Source organism: Patagioenas fasciata, chromosome Z, assembly GCF_037038585.1.
Source record: "Patagioenas fasciata isolate bPatFas1 chromosome Z, bPatFas1.hap1, whole genome shotgun sequence".
Lineage (NCBI taxonomy): Eukaryota > Metazoa > Chordata > Aves > Columbiformes > Columbidae > Patagioenas > Patagioenas fasciata.
Genome location: NC_092560.1, coordinates 56,918,305 through 56,937,781, shown reverse-complemented (window position 1 = coordinate 56,937,781; position 19,477 = coordinate 56,918,305). Strand labels below are relative to the sequence as shown.

Sequence of the window (19,477 nt, the reverse complement as noted above, 5' to 3'; positions counted from 1 at the left end):
CCCATGCTAAATATTAAAGATGAAGGCAGAGTCACTCGACTTATTTCAAGGACAGTTCAATTACAATAAAACCACAATAACAATGTACATTGCAACAGTTCTGGTATAGTCTAAGGATTTTAGGTGGTAAATTAAATCAGGCCATGCACCAAACAAAGAAATACAGGTAATACCACTTGCACTGTCCTTAGCTGAGTTATTTCATGGAGGAGAATATCTATTAGCAGAAAAATTGTCATTAAAACATTTTAGGCAAATCCCTCTGGAGAAATATAGAAAGTATCACTGTATACCATCTCTCTCTTTTTTATTTTTTTTTTTAAATACATGTCTGTCTTGTTTCCAAGAGATTGTATGGGTACTGAGAAAATAGGTACAATATTGATACAGTATCAGATACATGATACATATGGTTAAGCTGAAGAAAGCTATGAAGGTAACTAGGAAAGCGAAATAGGACCTAAACAAGCTCACAATGTTTTAGAGTGAGTCATGTGTCCTTAGCAAACAGGGGCATTCTGATTTCAGGGAAACCATTGCTCCCTGAGAAATTAGATAAAAAAAAATTAACTTAAGTGAATTCACTCCCACTCCTTCAGGCTAAAGGAAATTTGGTCATCTTCAGCAGCATTCAGTTATAATGTAGCTATACATTGCCACAGTTAGACAGGCACAGATTGTTTCTTTCAGCAATGTTTTTTAGACTACCTTATATCGCATCCACTTTTAATTCTGAAAATGGGAACAGTTTCACATCATTAACACGAGGATTTTCAGAGGTCACACTGACACATCCAAAGTCAACAAAGGGGCAGGCATGCGGAGTTAAAAGATCCTCTAAGCAGACTGTTGACTTTGAGGCTTTAGAAGAAAAGGAGGGTTTTTTTATCACGTGTTAATGTTCTAGATAAGGGAAATTTGCCTCTTCCCAGACAGTATTGCTGTGTTATACTTTAATTAATGGCTTTCTAATTAATTATGAACTTGAAGGACAGGTGTTCCTTCTCCAGCAGGGGGATTGGACTAGATGATCTTTCAAGGTCTCTTCCAATCCCTAACTTTCTATGATTCTGTGACAGAATTCTCACTCATTACACGACCTCCCAAAATCTTTAGAAATCATAACATCCCTACGTGTCTTTATGTGCAGTATTATAACATAACCACAGCCTAAAACAAAGAAATGTGACATCCTATTGATGCTCTCTCTCTTGAAGACTACTTTTAAGCATGTATTGAGGCAAAAGACAATTACCCAACATCAAAACAGGGATAAAGCCATAAATAAGATTAAATGAAGCAGCTATGAATTTGAAGGAGTTATGGCAGAGATGTCGAAATCTGCTTGCAGATAGAAAAACACATCTGATTTTGATTTGACACTCTTTACACAGAAATAATAGGTGACTCTGACAACTTTATGAGTGTACTGGTCAGTTACAGAAGATTCAGATACAGTAAATAAAAATTAATGCTACCATGTGTCAGTCACTACCTTGGCAATCATGAAACATATTTAAGACAGCTCCAGTTAACAGACTTTTTTTCTTTCCCACCAGAAACAGAAATTTGCAGGAGTGTCTAAAACTACCCTCTGCCTTAGAGACCGAAGCATGTACGAAGAACAGTCCATCAACATGATCATGTAGATTTCAAATGCCATAGAACCGAGTCGCAAAATGTAGTTGGTTGTGCTGATGATAAACTTCTTTTAATTTTATAGGAAAAGGCTGCTCTCTGGCCTTTCTGCAGCAGCACAGCTCAAACACCTGCGCAGGCTTCCCGAGGGGCTGTGGAGTCGGGGAGGTAGAACCTGCAATCCCCTGTGCAAGGCCACTGCATGCCACTTTGGCACTTCCCTCAGGAAAAGCCTGAGGCCTGACTCCTGGCAGCCAGAGACGATTTGTTTTGGGGATCAGTACCACCTGCTACTGATTTCAGATTTTTTTTTTTTTTTCTGAAAATCTACTCGTCCCACCGTATTTTTATCAAGCCTGATTTTTTTATCCACGTCTAATTACTCCAAGTGATTCAGCACACAAATTAAAGTTAACTTTTATGTACTCGGTGGCCCCGGCATGCTTAGCAGCGCTGCGGCGTCAGGACTCCTTTCTCCAGGAGGGACATCACGGCACTACTCGGGCTTTAGTTTCCACCGCAGCCCGGCGGCAAGGCTGGATTTCCGCTCCGTGCGGGGACGCGGCGGGGCAGAGGACGCCGGTCCCGGTCCCTGCAACCCAGCGAGCGGCGGCGCCGCGGGCTGGGCCGGCAGCCCCTCCCCCACCCCCGCTGACGTCAATGACATTCTTATCGCGCCGCCTGCGACAGCAGCCGCAGCCCTCAGGGGCCGCTCGCGCGGGGCGCTCCTGGCCGCCGCGAAGCTGCGGAGTGGAGCCGCCAGCAGATGGGGCGGCCGCCCCGAAGGGCTTTTTCCTGGCGGGGTGGGATGGTGGTAGAGCGGGGGGGGCGTGTTGCTCCTCCTGGCAGCCGGCCTGCGACGAGCCTCCCGGCGGTGCCAGGCACACCCGCCGGGCCGAGCCGAGGTGAGCGCGGCCATGCAGAGCGCCCGCTGGCTCTCGTACCCCGCTCTCGGCGGACCAAGGAAGGGGCACCCCAAGGAGCGCAGCCGGCAGCCATGGAAATGTTGTTCTCATAAAGGCACAGAAGGTTTTAGAAGTGCGGCTTCCAGCTGAAGTGTCTGATCTAAAACATTAACCCCAAGGCACCAAGTCTTTTCCCTTTCATGCCCGTTTCCTGTTACCCTCAGCATCTTTGTTTTCCGTGGCCTGAGACCTATATGCAGCAGCACGAGGCAGAGAAAGACCGGGCACCTGACGGTTTGTTTCTGCACCGTAGGCGGTGAGTTTTGAGAAACGAGATTCCTGCTGGAGCGCTCCGGCTGCTCGGATCCCACACCGAACGCTCAGCGCTGAAAACCGCGCGGAACGAAGAGGCGGCAGCGGGGAGGTCAAGGCCGCTGATACGCAGGCGGGCGCTGACGTCAAGCTGCAGACGCATTGTAAAAGACAAAAAGGACAAAGACCCGAGATTCTATGAGATTAAATCCATTCCAAGCCTGAGCTGGTGGGAAGACCGTGGTAGAGGGGGACAGCGATTAGCTGGTCAGGCTGGTTTGGTGATGCAAAGTCTAACTGGATTTGTACTGAAATCTGTAGCATCCATGTATTTAAATGCTCACAAGGTGTAGTGTGTCAGTCTGGTTTGCACTTCATAACTGACTCAGCTGATTACTAGTTTTCCTCATCAGTGAAACGTCTGTTCTCATAAGCCTTTTTCCTGTCTGCTCTCCTATATCCATGCCTTTGTGCATCATCAATACATATATATACACACAAACACCTAATGTATTCCATACATACATGTACTGTATGTACAAAATCCAACACAGTAAATTTTACAAAATTATTGCAATGTACGCCCTTGTCTTTGAAGCTAAATTCCCTTTTGAATGAAATATGTTAGCACTGTGATTTAAGTCCCGGTGGTTTTTGTTTTGTTTTGTAACAGTCAGATACATGCTATCACAGTGTTTGTCCATGTATACACTGTCTCTGTGCATTTCATGAAGCAGTAACACTCCCACACACCCAGAAGGCCAAATCACACTGCACCCTGGAAAAAACAGAATTACAGCTGTTGGCCCTGTGTGTGAATTTGGCCTACATAATAGGAAGTGGCACCTCAATGGGTTTGCAAAGCACAACAGAATGGGGAGGTGCAGACACAGTTGCTACTCATGAGGGTTTTGTACTGTTTCATTGTAACACCTATACTTGAAAATATTGTTATTACTTTTGAATTTTTTTCTTCAAATGGATGGCTATGAACAGACAATGGAATGGAAAAATGATATAGAGAATATACTTGTTCCCTTCCTGCTCAGTAAGCACACCACTCATTTCAGGTACCCTTTTTTCGATTACAGAAAGTAATTTCCACAGAAGCCAATAGGAATTAAACAAGTTGAACTATAAGATAAATAAATGGAAATCCAGTAACATTTTTTTAAAATCTGATAATCATGTGCTATTTCTGGTTATGGTGGCAGCTGTCTTTTGTAAGCATGGAAGAAAACCTAAGGGAGAAACTAGAAAAGCAGAGTCTGTCTCATATTCACATTACTCAAAATAGCTGATTCTTTTTCAGAAGGTCAGATGTGTTACAAGCATACTCTGCTGCATCAAACGGATTAAGCCACAGTTGGCCTTTGCTGAAAAATGACTGAAAAAACTGTGTCAAAAATGTTTTGCTGTAGCCAGGCTTAATCCATTCACAGACAGCTTCCTAAAGCCAGGACTATATTCCTCATTTTTTTCAAATTGGCCTGTTGTTGTTGTCACCCTTACAGAAGCCAGAGAGTGGTAGTCAATGGTGCGGAGTCTAGTTGGAGGCCAATATCTAGTGGAGTGCCTCAGGGGTCAGTACTGGGGCCAATATTATTCAATATATTCATTAATGATTTAGACAAGGGAATTGAGTGTACTATCAGCAAGTTTGCTGACGACACTAAGCTGGGAGGAGTGGCTGACACGCCAGAAGGCTGTGCTGCCATCCAGCAGGACCTGGACAGGCTGGAGAGTTGTGTGGGGAATAACCTAATGAAATTTAACAAGGGAAAGTGTAGAGTCATGCATCTGGGTAGGAACAACCCCAGGTTCCAGCATAGGCTGGGGAATGACCTATTAGAAAGCAGTGTAGGGGAAAGGGACCTGGGGGTCCTGGTGGACAACAGGATGACCATGAGCCAGCACTGTGCCCTTGTGGCCAGGAAGGCCAATGGCATCAAGAGAGGTTCTCCTTCTCCTCTACTCTGCCCTGGTGAGACCAAATCTGGAATATTGTGTCCAGTTCTGGGCCCCTCAGTTCAAGAAGGACAGGGAACTGCTGGAGAGGGTCCACCGTAGGGCAACAAAGATGATGAAGGGAGTGGAGCATCTCCCTTATGAAGAAAGGCTGAGGGAGCTGGGGCTCTTTAGTTTGGAGAAGAGGAGGCAAAGGGGGGACCTTATTAATGTCTTTAAGTATATAAAAGGTGAGTGCCATGAGGATGGAGCCAGGCTCTTCTCGGTGGCAAACAATGATAGGACAAGGGGTAATGGGATCAAGCTGGAACACAAGAGGTTCCACTTAAATTTGAGAAGAAACTTCTTCTCGGTGAGGGTGACGGAGCACTGGAACAGGCTGCCCAGGGAGGCTGTGGAGTCTCCTTCCCTGGAGACATTCAAAACCCACATGGACATGTTCCTGTGTGACCTCATCTAGGTGTTCCTGCTCTGGCAGGGGGATTGGACTAGATGATCTTCTGAGGTCCCTTCCAATCCCAAACATACTGTGATACTGTGATGCAGCAATAAAGGTGCAAATACAGACCAACCATCAGATTTGTCAGTGAAAACAACTGATACAATATCAAATGGCATTCTGTGACAGGACTCCTGTCATTCATGCCACCTATGACAGTGAGGTGAAAATCCAGTGAAAACGAAGTTGAGAAACTGAGTCAAAATTTAGGCCAGGCTTGAAAAGGCTTAATCAAATCCTGTTTGCTGAGGTGGCTGTTTCAAATCCAGACTGGACAGTCAAAACAAGAACAGCAAATGAGATGTGACTGAAATGGAATCCAGCTTTTTACTCATTAAAATACACTTGAAAAAAATGGTTAGGCTTCATGCACACTGGCCAGCAACAGAATCTCAGAAAAAAAAAAAAAATTGCCTGAATTGTGTTTATATTGAATGCAATAATTTTAAGATACAATAGAACTGGCAGCTTTGAATGGGGAATTTTACACCAAAAGTCCATTGCTATAGCCTATGATGAATTCAGAGTCTCTGACAACAGGAAAAAAATTTTGCTCTTTCTGTATAGATTTTGAATGACATTAAAAGGTTATTGTGATCTCTGAATCTAAGCTTATAACAAACAAGTCTGATTGTGTAACTGTTTTAAATAGGATAAGAATTCCATTTGTCTAGGATTAGATTCCATTTAAGATCATCAATATAACAGCAAAGCCTGCCAGAAAAGAAGTTTTACACCATACGAAGTGTTGTGGTTGAGACGGACAAATGACATAGACCGAGTTCTTAAGTACAAACACCAGCCTCCATTTATTGCAACAAATGCTTTTTTATATAGTCTTTACCAGCTCAAGTGTCTTTTTGCTATTGGTTACAGGCTGCAATAGTAACGTATCATTGGCTAATTTTGCTTTTACCCCCTTCTTTCTCATGGGTACACCTTAATATCTTCAAGGCTAATCTATGTTCCCATACCCTCCGTTGGAGAATCCACGGACCCACCATAGTCCCCCACAATGAAGTGTTCTGTCTCTGCATTTGCAAGAGTAAATAAAATCCCTATGACTGTGACATTTATAAAGGTATACTGAGACCATCTGAAAGGATGATAAAATTGACACTTCTTATCTGTGTATTTAAAAAAATCCCAGACTTATAATTGTTTTCTGACTCCAATATGAAGATATTAGAACATTACTGACCTGGCAGATACCTACATATGCAAAGTTACTATATACACTGTACCAGACTGGGATATGAATATATGAATCTATTAAAAAGTAAAAACCAAACAATTTTAAAGTTAGAAGCCATTTTATTTTTCCTTTTTTTCCTCTACGATTAGTAGCCAGATGAGGTATATTTCCCCAAATGTAATTTTTAGCTGGATATTTTTGAAACATCCAGCTAACAGACACACGCACAATTACAGTCATTGATCTGTGCTCTTTGCCTGATGAGTAGCTTAGAAATTCCATTCCCATTTACAGTTGTGATGGACTACAGTTGGTTGTGCTAACATTTCCAGATCAAAGGAGAGTCTGACATCTACTCTCAGCTACACATTTCCAAAGCATTAGTAACACCGAAGCCATCTTTTTGTATTACAGCAGTTTCTAAAACAGCAAGAACTGGAAGTTGCAGTCCTAAAATACGGCTAGATAGATATAGTGGCCATGTAAGTATCATGAATAACATTATCTTCATGGAGAAAGCCTTCACAGAAAAATACACTTCGTAGAACCACTGCCCCTGCCCCCAGCCTTCTAAGAACATTTCCTGTTTCCATCCTCATCTAACAGAACAGACCATATGGAGACAAGTTTAAGAACACTATCTCCTGAATTATCTTCCTCTCTTAAACATGTTAAATGACTGATTAGACATGGGTAGCCATCTTTTCTATGAAACAGTTCAAACTTTGGTTTACTATGCCAATTACGTAGACTAAAAGTCTTTTCTAATGAACTAGACTGCTGTCTGGTAACAGTCCACCCTCTAGGAGCACAACATAGAGCTGAGTTTGAGAACTGCTAGAGGCAATCTTGTGTAACGGGAATTTGGCTAGTTTGGACTTCACACATGCAGTATGTTTTGTTCAAAGCTATGTTGCCACTGTAGCCATGGATGTGATCATAGCATGAGCAGATATAGCGAAAACAGCTTTAATCTGACAGCATTTCTTCCTGGGCTTTTTCTTCTAGTCATCTTTGCAGTCCTCCAATTAAAGACTAATTAGTCAATGGTTCCTACAGTATGTTCACTAAGGAAGCCACTAGCATATGGGTTACTTAATACAAGGGGAATTTTTAAATGCTTGCTAAAGCAGCAGTCACTACTGTAGTACATTCCTGAGGTATTTCCTGTTTTTTTAGCATAGTAATAAGTTATCTAGTAGCAAAATTCACCCACTCAGATGTAATCCTACCTTGTTCATGATTATTAAGGAAACAAACCTTTTATTTTTATCATATTATGATATGATTTAAAGACTGCCTTAATTTATTGTCTATCATTTACGTTTTCATCTGGCTTATAATTAGTTTAACTTCATCACTAATTTACACTTTTATAAGATAAACATCAGTTGCAGAAGTTAATTTACAATGCTGCATGGGGAAAGGATAATGAATCAGATTGGCAACTTGCTACTAGTATCTTAATGTAAATATTTGGGAGTAATTTTTAATATTTACTATAAACTAAAACTTTATGTATGTGGTCACAGCTGCTTCATTAATTCAGATTATCATCATAATGGGGATAAAATCAAGACATTCCTGGTACAAAAAAGTCTGCTCCTACACAAGATGGAGCTGAATCTTATTAACTGTGAGTGGATTAAGGACTATGATAAAAATCACAAAATTTTCAAATTCTGTTAACAGAAAGCAAGAGTCATAGAGCCGTGCAAACCTGCCTGAGTACTATGGCTTGTATTTGGTTAAGAAATTTTTAAAAAGTCATACGCTGATGATTTTAACATTTCAAGTGAAAGCTCTCCAGTTAGAACTGCTGTCTCCTTCAGTGCCTCTTGTAATTTCCCCTATACTCCAGAAGCAAGTCTGGTAAATTTCTTGTTGCAACTCTTCCCTGGCAGGTTTTTGCTAGGAAATACTTTACAATATTTGGGACTACAGTAGGCTGCCCATGGCTGTTGCCCCTTTTATGAACAGTAACACTGAAGTAATGTTTACTGGGTGACTCTCAGGGTCTTGCCTAGGCACTCAGGGGGCCAGGGCCACTCAGTGAGGTGAGTTGCCTAACATAGGAAAAAGTTGATTTTCCAACTGTCAGATCTGGAATTACTCCTTTGAGCTGAAGATGAGTCACGTTGCAGAATGTAATGCAAAATGCATGAGGTCAGAGAGACAATGAGCAAATGGGAGGCTGTCCCTGCCGTCTGGTAATGAGGTCACTTCTGGAGAAGACATTGTGCAGGGGCATGTCCTAAACTACTCCTAGGGTCATTTATTCATTTCATCTGAGCATGGACAAAAGACTATATGTGGAGACACTTGCAGAACATCCTAGTACACAGGAGAAGAGCTGTTATTCTTGCTTGTCTCCAGGGTTCTGTGACCCTGGCTGCTGTCTGCTCTGATTCACTGCTTTGTTCAGGCTCCATACTTGGGAGTCTGCACATCATAAAAGCAGAACTTAGGCACTTTAATGGGTGATCTCAGTGTAGCCCTTAATTTTTAAATGGATACTCAGGAAAATGAATAGGCTTTAATGGACCAGTTTCTCAGTAACCTGTTAATGGAAAAGAGACCTACTTTCAAATCTGTCTTTTCAGTTAGACAAAAGATAATGTACCACTGATCAGAGATGTCAGGGGCTGGATGAGATGTGAAATGAAGGTGCATATAGACTGCATCCCACAGTCATACCAGAAGCCACATATGTCTATTTTTTTTCCCATATTCATCAGCCAATGGGCTGCATTCATAACAGGAATGAGAAAAATGTCATAGAGAAGAGTCCTATTTTTCTTTCTGATTCTTCCCATCTCAATCCTACAAACCAAATCACCTTTCACTCTTTTCAGTTTTTTGCTGTACTTATTGATTCAGTAAATGCTGCCTGAGGTCATGTACAGTTCTTGACTACCAGTGATGGTAAGTGACACAGCTTGGCTGAAAGGAGAAGAGGAAGCACACAAATCTTGTAGTCCTGTCTGTCTCTCCAGTAAAATAGACAGTTGGGTGAAATGGTAATGTAGGAACATTCACAGAAGCAGCATAATGCGAGACCAATTTAAAAGTAAGAAGAGCAGATCAATGTTGGGTTGCATATCAGGTAATCAATGTGAAGACTGATGATGCCTCTCCTGTTTTGTTTTTAAACTGATCACTATTCTAATTTCAAAATGTGTGGGTCTAGTTTCAGATCAAGGCTGTACTACACTGCAGTACTAAGGAAAAGTAATCTGAAGTGCTGGATGTACTTTATATGCAGAGGTCTCTATGAACTTCGATAACCTAACCAAATTTCCATAGAAAATAGACTGTTAAGAAATTAAAAGTCATATGTAAGAGCCAAGTGTTGCAGTCTACACACTGCAAAACAACTACAGTTATTTCCTAACTGTTGATTCACATGGTTAGTTTCAATTACATGGATATTCTTTACATGAATGGTTTTAACTATGATTGTACTCTGTTTAACTAACTTGCTGGTTTATGAAAGCTTACATGTTTGACTGTCAGGTATTAGTGCTGAAATGCAAAACTCGAAGTGCACATAATACCGAGCAAAATGCATCTTTTCATGATACATGGTAATTAGCATTTTTAAACAACATAACATAAACTATCATTTTGCAATTGTTAGAGTCAGGGCAAGTAATTGTTTAAACATCCTAGGCAATCCTGAAAATTCTTAGGTTTGTCATACTTTCATTGTATAGAGAGCCTGAATTTTTCAGATTTTTCTATGGTACTATGCAGTAGTCAAATGTAGAGAGTATTCTATTTTGTGCCGTGGTTTTACCAACTTCCTAAATATGAAAAGATACACAAACAGCTCATGTTGTCCAAAACCATGTCAATCCTCCTCATGCTGTTCTGCATTGAGAAAGTTAATCACTATTTAACAAACCCACCAAACTTAAAGGAGGACTAGATAAAAATTTCATTTGGAATCTCTAATTCAGTTAGAAAATTTTTGCAATGTTAATTAAAGGTCTACAAAGCAAGACGGAGAAAGCATTCAGTAAGGCTTCACTCTCTGCCTGTTCACTGCACACATTGTTTACTGTGGGCTGAATGAATTTCAGTGTGAATGCAATTTGTGCCCTGTAATATGGCTTTGTTTTTATTGTGGGTAAGAAGGTTGTAAATGAGATGACTCTCCTTTTAGCTGTCAGGACCTAGGCAAGGCCTTTAGTGTTTAACTAAAAAGAGTAGCTGATGTAAATATAGCTATTTTTCAAATCTGTTTTATTCATGAAAAATACTATTGATAATTAAAAAAAAAAAAAACAATATACAGGCCTCTTTAAAGTACTTTATACAGTAGTGATAGGTGCTTGGTTCGATTCCACTGAAGCTGATGATCATCAGTCCTTCCTTCAGGACATTTGTTCAAAAATTGTGAGCTTGTGTTGCAAACAGAATAGCTGAAACTACCTAAAATAAAGGATATCTGCATTAGTAATTAGTTACTGAACTACATTGACCAGCTTGAGGGACTTCATGCGAAGCTAAATCTATATTTGCTCTGGATTGCACAATATAAATATTTATTTTTATCTACTGTCTGAATTCATAGAATCATAGAATGGTTTGAGTTGGAAGAGACCTTAAATGTCTTCTAGTTCAATCCCCCTGACATTGGCAGGGAAACTTTCAGATAGATCAGGTTGCTTAAAGCATCATTCAACCTGGCCTTGAACACTTCCAGGGATGGGGCACCCACAGCCTCTCTGGGCAACCTGTTGCCATGTCTCACCATTCTCACAGTAAAGAGTTTCTTCCTAATATCTAATCTAAATCAACCCTCTTTCTGTTTAAAACAGATACCCCTCGTCCTATTGCTACACTCCCTGATAAACAGCCCCTCCCCATCTTTCCTGTAGGCATGCTTTAGGCACAGAAAGGTCACTATAATGTCTCTCCAGGCTGAGCAACCCCAACTCAACCTGTCCTCACGGGAGAGGTGTTCCATCCCTCTGATCATTTTTGTGGCCTCCTCTGTACCCTCTCCACCAGGTCCATGTCTTTACTGTACTGAGGGCTCCAGAGCTGGACACAGTACTCCAGGTGGGGTCTCACCAGGGCAGAATAGAGGGGCAGAATCACTTCCCTTTACCTGCATGCTCCTTTTGGTGGAATCCAGGATGCAATTGACTTTCTGGGCTTTGAGTGCACATTGCTGGCTCACATTCGGTTTTTCATCCACCAATATCTACAAGACCTTCTCAAGGCTGCTCTCAATCCACTCATTGCCCAGCCTGTATCCATGTTTGGGATTGCCCTGACACAGGTGTAGGACCTTACACTTGGCCATCATGAGTTTCGCATAAGCCCAACTCTCAAGTCCATCAGGGTCCCTCTGGATGACATCCCTTCCCTCTAGCATGTGAACCACAGCATATAGACTGGTGCTGTCAGTGAACTTACTGAGGGTACACTCAATCCCACTGTCTATGTCACTGACAAAAACATGAAATAATACTGGTCCCAATAAGGATCCCTGAGGGACATCACTCATTCTGGTCTCCACCTGGATATCAAACCATTTTTGGTTTTTGTGTTCACTCCTGCTCTCATGTTCACTTTATCCCTTGCAATGCTCTGCCAAAATCCCAGACACAGGAAAGAATAAAAGGCATCTGGATTTTTGAGGACATCTCCATGCAGTGGTACACTGTACAATCTGGTTAGGCCCTGGAAGAGTCAGCAGGGCATGTAACACTTTGCCTTCTGGACTTTTGAACAGTTTAAAGCATATCAAGAATTTTACTTCTTACTGAACAAGAATTTATTCTATTTTAATTCCATCAGTAATTAAAAAAAATATTTCTGTTACAGAACTGGTATGAGGGACAGATACACTTACATAGAGATATACACACTTCAAATAATCTATTATTTCAATGCCATGTTACCTACTGGTTTCCATTTGTAACCTTTGGTTCTTTTATTCCCAGCTGCTTGTATTTAGAAAGACTTGTCTGTATGAATATAGACGTTTAGCTTACTATAATGGTATTTGTTTAAGTATATCACACTGAAAGACAGGAGGCTAATATTTAATCAATTAATGTTTATTTATTAAATAATGATTGATTATAGTTTAAATGTAATAAAATGAAATCTCTAGCAAAAGACTGGTAAGTCCCATTTCGCAAACATAACTTAACTGGGAAACCCGAAACTAATCAAAACAGATCATGAAAGGTGTTGGACAAATACCATGAAAAACATGCAAGAAGTTCCATTTAATTAGCAGGATATTGATTTCTGCTGGATTTAAGATGCTGAGCCATGAATGTAAAGAGTGTAACTCAGGCCCAATAAGATGCAATGAAAACATGGACTAGAAAATTAATTTGGTTAGATTTATGACCTCAGAATCTTTGCCAATAATTTTTTTCTCTATTGCCGTGTTTTTTGCATACATGACAAAATCTGAAGGGGTTTTCCTGACACTAAGCCACAGGATTCATACATTTTAATAAATCATGTAAAATGTAGCTTGTTATTGAACAGTTCCATATATTTTCCTCTATCTGATTAAACAGGTTTGCATTAGTTTTTGATGGAAAATTGTAAAATGTAAAGAGCTTCTAAAAAGTGCAGTTTTGCAATTGTGATTTACTTTATGGTTAAATTCAATGCCCTTTTTGTTATGCATACAAGTTTTCACTTACAGGTCTTTGGCACTGCATTTGTAATATAACGGGTCACTTACACAAACTACATTTAAATCCACTCCAAAGCTACTACTACGAATTAGGTATTATATCTATTGAGTACATGTATGTATGTGAATCAGACCCTATATCTCATTGTGATAGTATGTGGAGGCTCAGAAACTCATTCTTTTGGACAAGCTTAGAACCATAGAATCATTCCTGTTTGAAGAGAGCCTCAGGATCATCGAGTCCAACCATAACCTAACTTAACTATAGCACTAAACCATGTCCCTAAGAATTTTATCTAAACCTCCACGGATGGTGACTCAACTACCTCCTTGGGCAGCCTGTTCCAATGCCTGACAACCCTTTCCGTGAAGAATTTTTTTCAAATATCCAATCTAAACTTCTCCTGGTGCAACTCGAGGCCATTTCCTCTTGTCTTATAATTTGTTACCTGGGAGAAGAGATCAACATCCTCCATACTACAATCTCCTTTCAGAACTTACTTCCTTCTGCATGCAGAATCTTTGTACATAAAAGCAGCTGTCAGATTGAGTTTGCAAATTATTACTGGACAGAGAAATTGTAAGATCTTCTATCTGTTTTAAATCTGACACATTTCCTTCCTAATTCAAATTATTCTGATTTATAAATGCAGATACTGGAACTGAAGCAGCCACAGGATATCTAATGCTTGCTGTCCTGGTTTCAGCTGGGATAATTTTCTGCCTAGTAGCTGGTATAGTGCTGTGTTTTGGATTTAGTATGAGAAGAATGTTAATAACACACTGGTGTTTTAGTTGTTCCTAAGCAGTTAAAGACTTTTCAGCTTCTCATACTGGCCTGTCAAGGAGTAGACAGGGAGTACACAAAAGGCTGGGAGGAGACACAGCAGGGATGGTTGATCCCAACTGACCAAAGGGATATTCCATACCATATGACATCATGCTCAGTATGTAAAGCTAGGGGAAGAAGAAGGAAGGAGGGTTGTTCAGAGTGATGGTGTTTGTCTTCCCGACTAACCACTACACATGATGGAGGCCAGCTTTCCTGGAGATGGCTAAATACCTGTCTACCCATGGGAAGTAGTGAATGAATTCTTTGTTTTTCTTTATTTGCACGTGTGGCTTTTACTTTATTTGTTAAACTGCCTTTATCTCAAGCCACGAGTTTTCTTACTTTTCCCTTTCTGATTCTCTCCCCCATCCCACTGGTGGAAAAGGAGACATGGCCATGAGGAAGTGAGCGAGCAGCTGTGTGGTGCTTAGTTGCCTGCTGGGGTTAAATCACAACACTTGTTTACTTTTTGTCAGTGAAAATTAAAACCTGCAAGCTCAATTTTTGAGGCACAGCTATGTGTGTTTTGTTTTGTCATTGTTTTTGTTTGTTTGTTTTGTTTTTGTTTTGTTTTGTTCTGTTTGTTTGTTTGATGGTTGTGTTAAAAGAATTACTATCAACTTTAAATGAAACACCATTCGTATCACTGCCTGGAAAATGTGATTCATAGTGAGAGGAACCCCTCTTCTGGTTGAAGCACAGAACACCACTCAGGGAAGCACTGAACAGCAAGCATGCAGTTATCCCCAGGCTGGTCTCACTCCTGGGGGGGAGATTTCACTTTCAGGAAGCAATTCATATCCCTATAAAGAACATATCTAACGTAAGTTAGTTTGTACATCTACTTATTCCCACTGACTATAAGAGTACTCTAAAGAGCCTTGACAAAATAGGTATCTACATCCCAGATGTCTAAGCAAGTAAGAAAAGTGCCATCTAAGGAGTCTGCTGTTACATGTAAAGCTCCCACCTCCTACCCCCTAATTTGTCTGCAAGAAGAACACACAGTATGCTGTAGCATACTTGGATGGTATTGAAATCAAGTATGCCATTGATATTTATTAGCTTCTTTCAACAGTTTCCAAAAGGGATTCATGTGGATATATTGAATGAAACAAACCATATTTTGATCACCAACTTCCACATATTTACATTGAAAATCACTGCAAATTTTAAGGCTACCATGGTCACTCTTGCTTCTAAGAATTTGAACTTTTGATTCCTGTGCTGTTTCACTTCTCAAGTTTCTTACTTTTTTGTTAATGTATTCTCTCCCACACTTATGCCTCAGGGTGAATACTTGAAACAGTAAATGGAAGAATTTTGCTCTTGCTATTTTAGTCACTTGGCTTTACCAAGTCCCTTTTTATCTTTCCCTTGTCTTTTTCCCCATATCTTGTACAGTTGTTCCCTTTTGCTACACTTCTGCTTTCTGTGATCGTGCCTTTCCGCAGTTAGAGTCTTACTGAAGACACTTCTAAGAAGCTTAGCAACATAAACTCTCTGTCTAAAGTGTCTGTTTCTGGTTTAGGATTGACATAGTTTAGTGACACTGTGCCTTTCAGTCAGCTAGTTTGTTACACTGCTGATCAGGTCTCACTGAGACAGCTAGCTGTGCCATCTGGATGAGATGATGGGTTTCTACCTGTCTGCTGTGTTGTTCTGGATAATCCAGAACACTACCTCATAGAACGGCGTGACCAGCAGGATTTCTCAGCAGGAAGGATCCGCACAAGCTACACTTCAAACATTCCCCAGAAGAATTAAAAAAGCTTAGTAGCATCTGAAAGGGTTTTCAGGTCTTCTTGTGTAGATTAAGAAAAGTGTTTGTAGCATATATTCCTTTTTGGCATAGTACTGTAGTGCAACATGTTTTACTAGGATTTTATATGCCCCAAGAAAGCACCTATGCATACCTCTGTGCTTATGTGATGAAATTCGTTGCTATGGAAATATCAAAACCAGTCTATGACTAAGAATGGCCAAACCTGTTCAGACAAAATAGTATCCAGTCTCAATCTCCACTCAACAACCAAAATTAATTGTAGCTATTTTCATGCTTTATAGAAACTTATTATCTTTCCTGTATCATTAAAATGTTTTAGCCACTTACATCCAGTGCATGCAGGCCCCAGCTCACCCAATTCAATACATAATTTGGGCACAGCAACTCCAGCAGCAACTCTGACAAATCAGATTAAACTAAATTAGGTTAAACTATCCTTACTATTCTTTGCCTTCTCTTGCTTGAATTTCTTGGCACAGAAGCATTTTCCAGATTACTTGCAGCACTGACTGCACATCCTTCCTTCTAAATTTTAGAACTTCAGATGATTTATTGCTTCTGATGTCTAGAGTGCACTCTCAGGATTAACTGATTGGAAACCTTCAGATTGGGGAGAATTTAAAAAGTGCAACAGTATCTTGTAGCAGAGTGTGTCTTGAGTCCTATTGTCTGAGTAGCTGCTTCTGCTGCTGGAGAAAATCAGCTGACCTCAGGCAAAAAACGGTGGGAGAGCACTTAAGGTAGGATCACTGCATGCTCACATGCATGAATAGCTTCTCTTCTGGATATCACCTTTTCTTTTACTGTCAGAGATTTTACTGTGCTGTAGGCTTTCTAAAGCTAGTGCCTTGGAACCAAAGAAACAGCCCTATTTTCCATCTGCAGTTAAGATAGCAGACTTCTGGATGATTGCATTGCATGAGACAAATCCCACAATTAAAAATAGGTGTAATATCTATAAATAACTGAATTGTCTCATTGAGAGTAATATTAAACCATCACTCAAAATTATCCCTTAAATTAATACATTTACAAAGGATCATGATTATAATTGATCTGAGTATTTATCTGCCTCCCCTTCCTATTTATTTAATTACCATGAATTCAAGTATGATGACAGAACATTCGTAACTAAGGATGCTTTTCTGTTTATAGGATAGATTTAAATATTTAACCCTTTGCTTCCTGATGAACCCTACACACAAATGATGAGACTACAAGATAAGTTCCTAGGAAAATATCATTGTACAGAACTGACAAGATTGGGTCTTTTAGAGGGAAATATGGATATTTTGTGAGGCTAGATGAAAAAAAAACTACCAATGTTAACACATTCCAGAGCATAAAGACAGAAAGTATTGATCACGACAAAGCCACACTTCTCTCCTCAAAAGTGCTGAAGTACCATTTCTTTCTTGAGTTACAAAGGTGTTATACGATTAAAAGAAAAGAGCTATTTTGAAAATTTTGGAAACATTAAGATTTTGGTTTAAATGATAAACTGTCTGTTTAATAAGTGTCTGTATGCTGTAATCAAAAAGGCAAAGCAAATGCTCTTTCTTTCTGCCAATGCAACATAGACAATGTAACTACTTGGAAAATTACACAGTGTAAGAACACATGGATTAAAATGACTTAAAAAATATGAGGTCAAACAAAGTATGTTCCCATAAAGATATGAAAGACCCAGTTGCCATAACAATAACTAAAATGCTGCAGGGTAAAATTTTCAAAAGCACTCATAGAGCTTACAATGCCGGTCCTGTTTTCAAGCTAATGTTTCTTTGGAAATAATAGTGTATTTTACAAATGAATTATTTTTCTCTTACACACCTACAAATGGTATAGAATTTACTGTCCTAAATCAGAAAAGTCAGTTTAGAAAATTTCTTCTCATTTCCTGAGGGCTTGTAATAGAAGGACTTCACCTTGCTATAGCTACAGAACTCCATGACTTTCTTCTACATTTCATTGCGAAAAGTTACTAATGAAGCTAATCAAGACATGGTCACACGCCGGTATATAAGGAAAAAAATGCGAAAGAACTTGAATTAAAACCAGTATAATAAGACAGAAATCAGAAAGCTAACATGATCAACACCAAAAGTCACCAATTAGAGTTATCACATGACTCAAATCCTCTTTAATGAAACAGATATAAGGATATGAAACAACATAAGGTTATTATTATAAAATGCAGGTCTCAGTGAAACTTTTTATAAATCAGTATTAAGTTCAGAAACCTGTGATGGAGGAATTTTAGTGATATTATTTCTTCTTACCTGTTATAGTTGCTTTGTTAATGGATGGTTGGTTACACATTGGTGATCGTCTGTTTAAAAGGAAAAAAAAAAAGTTATAGGCCTGAGAAACTCACAGATGACTGAATCATTGAACAATACAACACAGAAAATACATTTCCTCAGAAAATTATTTGGGACTGGAATACCCTTACATTGCCAAAGAAGTTCATTTAGAACAGATATTTCTTTCTAGTGTAGAAGGGAATTCACAACTGATCCTGACACCTCTCTGCAGACTGAGTACTTCAAGAGAAGAACGTTTTAGGAACTTAAAAGTTCATTAAAAACCTACCGAATCATTCCTAGAGCTTATACGTAGCTTGAAGTTTGATTTATACACATAGTTATCATTATGCTAACAGGGCTTACAATTCCCATGGTCTCTGAAAGATTTTTTAAATTATTTTTCACACATTATTTTGCATATACCTTTCAAAATAATCTTCAGGTCAAACAGTTCAGTGGACTGTTTTTGCCCATTGAAGAAAGCTAGAAATTGCTGGACTGACACAGCTGCGCAGGGAAGTGTGGATGACTACAAGCAGGGGCCACATAGGATCTGCATATTCCAACCAAGGGTGCTGGAAATATATCTTACTGGCACTGCATATGCAATGGTAGGCAGCTGTCTTTGGAATGCTAATTACTTCTAAGTTCTAGAGACGTACATTTGCACATTTTGGGTGAGTGAAATTACTCCACTACAAAATTTGCCAGTGTAACTAACGTTAATGTTAACTGTGACGTGGTAACACAATTGGAGAAAGATCGTATTTATAATCATGACCTACTGTGGATAAGTGGGATGCCATTATCTTGGATGAGTTAGGCAGAGTTCTAGGTTCAGATCACGCCAGCAGCTCACAATGAGTGTAGCTGTCTGCTCACTTTGATTCATTCGCAAGACTCAGATTCTGCCTGAATGATCATCTTTGAATGATCTTTGACATATGACTAATTTATTGAAAACCAAATACATTACAAAAAAACCACTCCTAGTTTATGCAAGGACAGCAATGCAAGAGCAATTAGTAGGCAAGGGGGATGTTGTATCAGGGATTAATAAACTCATTACTCATCCACATGTTTTATGCAGGTTTGGTGGCACAGACTGAAATCCATAACATCTAATTGTTTTTCTTTGTTTACATTTAAAAACTATTATTATGAAAAGTCCAGTGGCCAAAACTTGACACTCACTTGCTGGGTGCCCGATCTTGTAAATTGGTTAATGCAGCAAAGTTATTCCGTACAGTACGCAGGCTGGCCAGCACCTGGAACAGACAAAATGGTTTCAGTCTAAATTTCTGCACAGGTGAGACTGATTTATCTCCACTCCACTGTACTGAAAGAAAAAGGAAAA

General features: G+C 39.7%; 1 protein-coding gene across 1 annotated transcript in view; it reads right to left on the bottom strand.

The window, feature by feature from the left end:
* Positions 1-19,477, bottom strand: part of PDE4D (phosphodiesterase 4D) — a 356,820-nt gene that overhangs the window by 76,148 nt on the left and 261,195 nt on the right. The window contains exons 4-5 of the mRNA XM_071802826.1: positions 19,315-19,388; positions 18,094-18,143 (exon numbers count right to left, since the gene is read on the bottom strand). Coding sequence (XP_071658927.1) covers positions 18,094-18,143; positions 19,315-19,388 — 124 coding nt within the window. The remainder of the gene's footprint in view (positions 1-18,093; positions 18,144-19,314; positions 19,389-19,477) is intronic.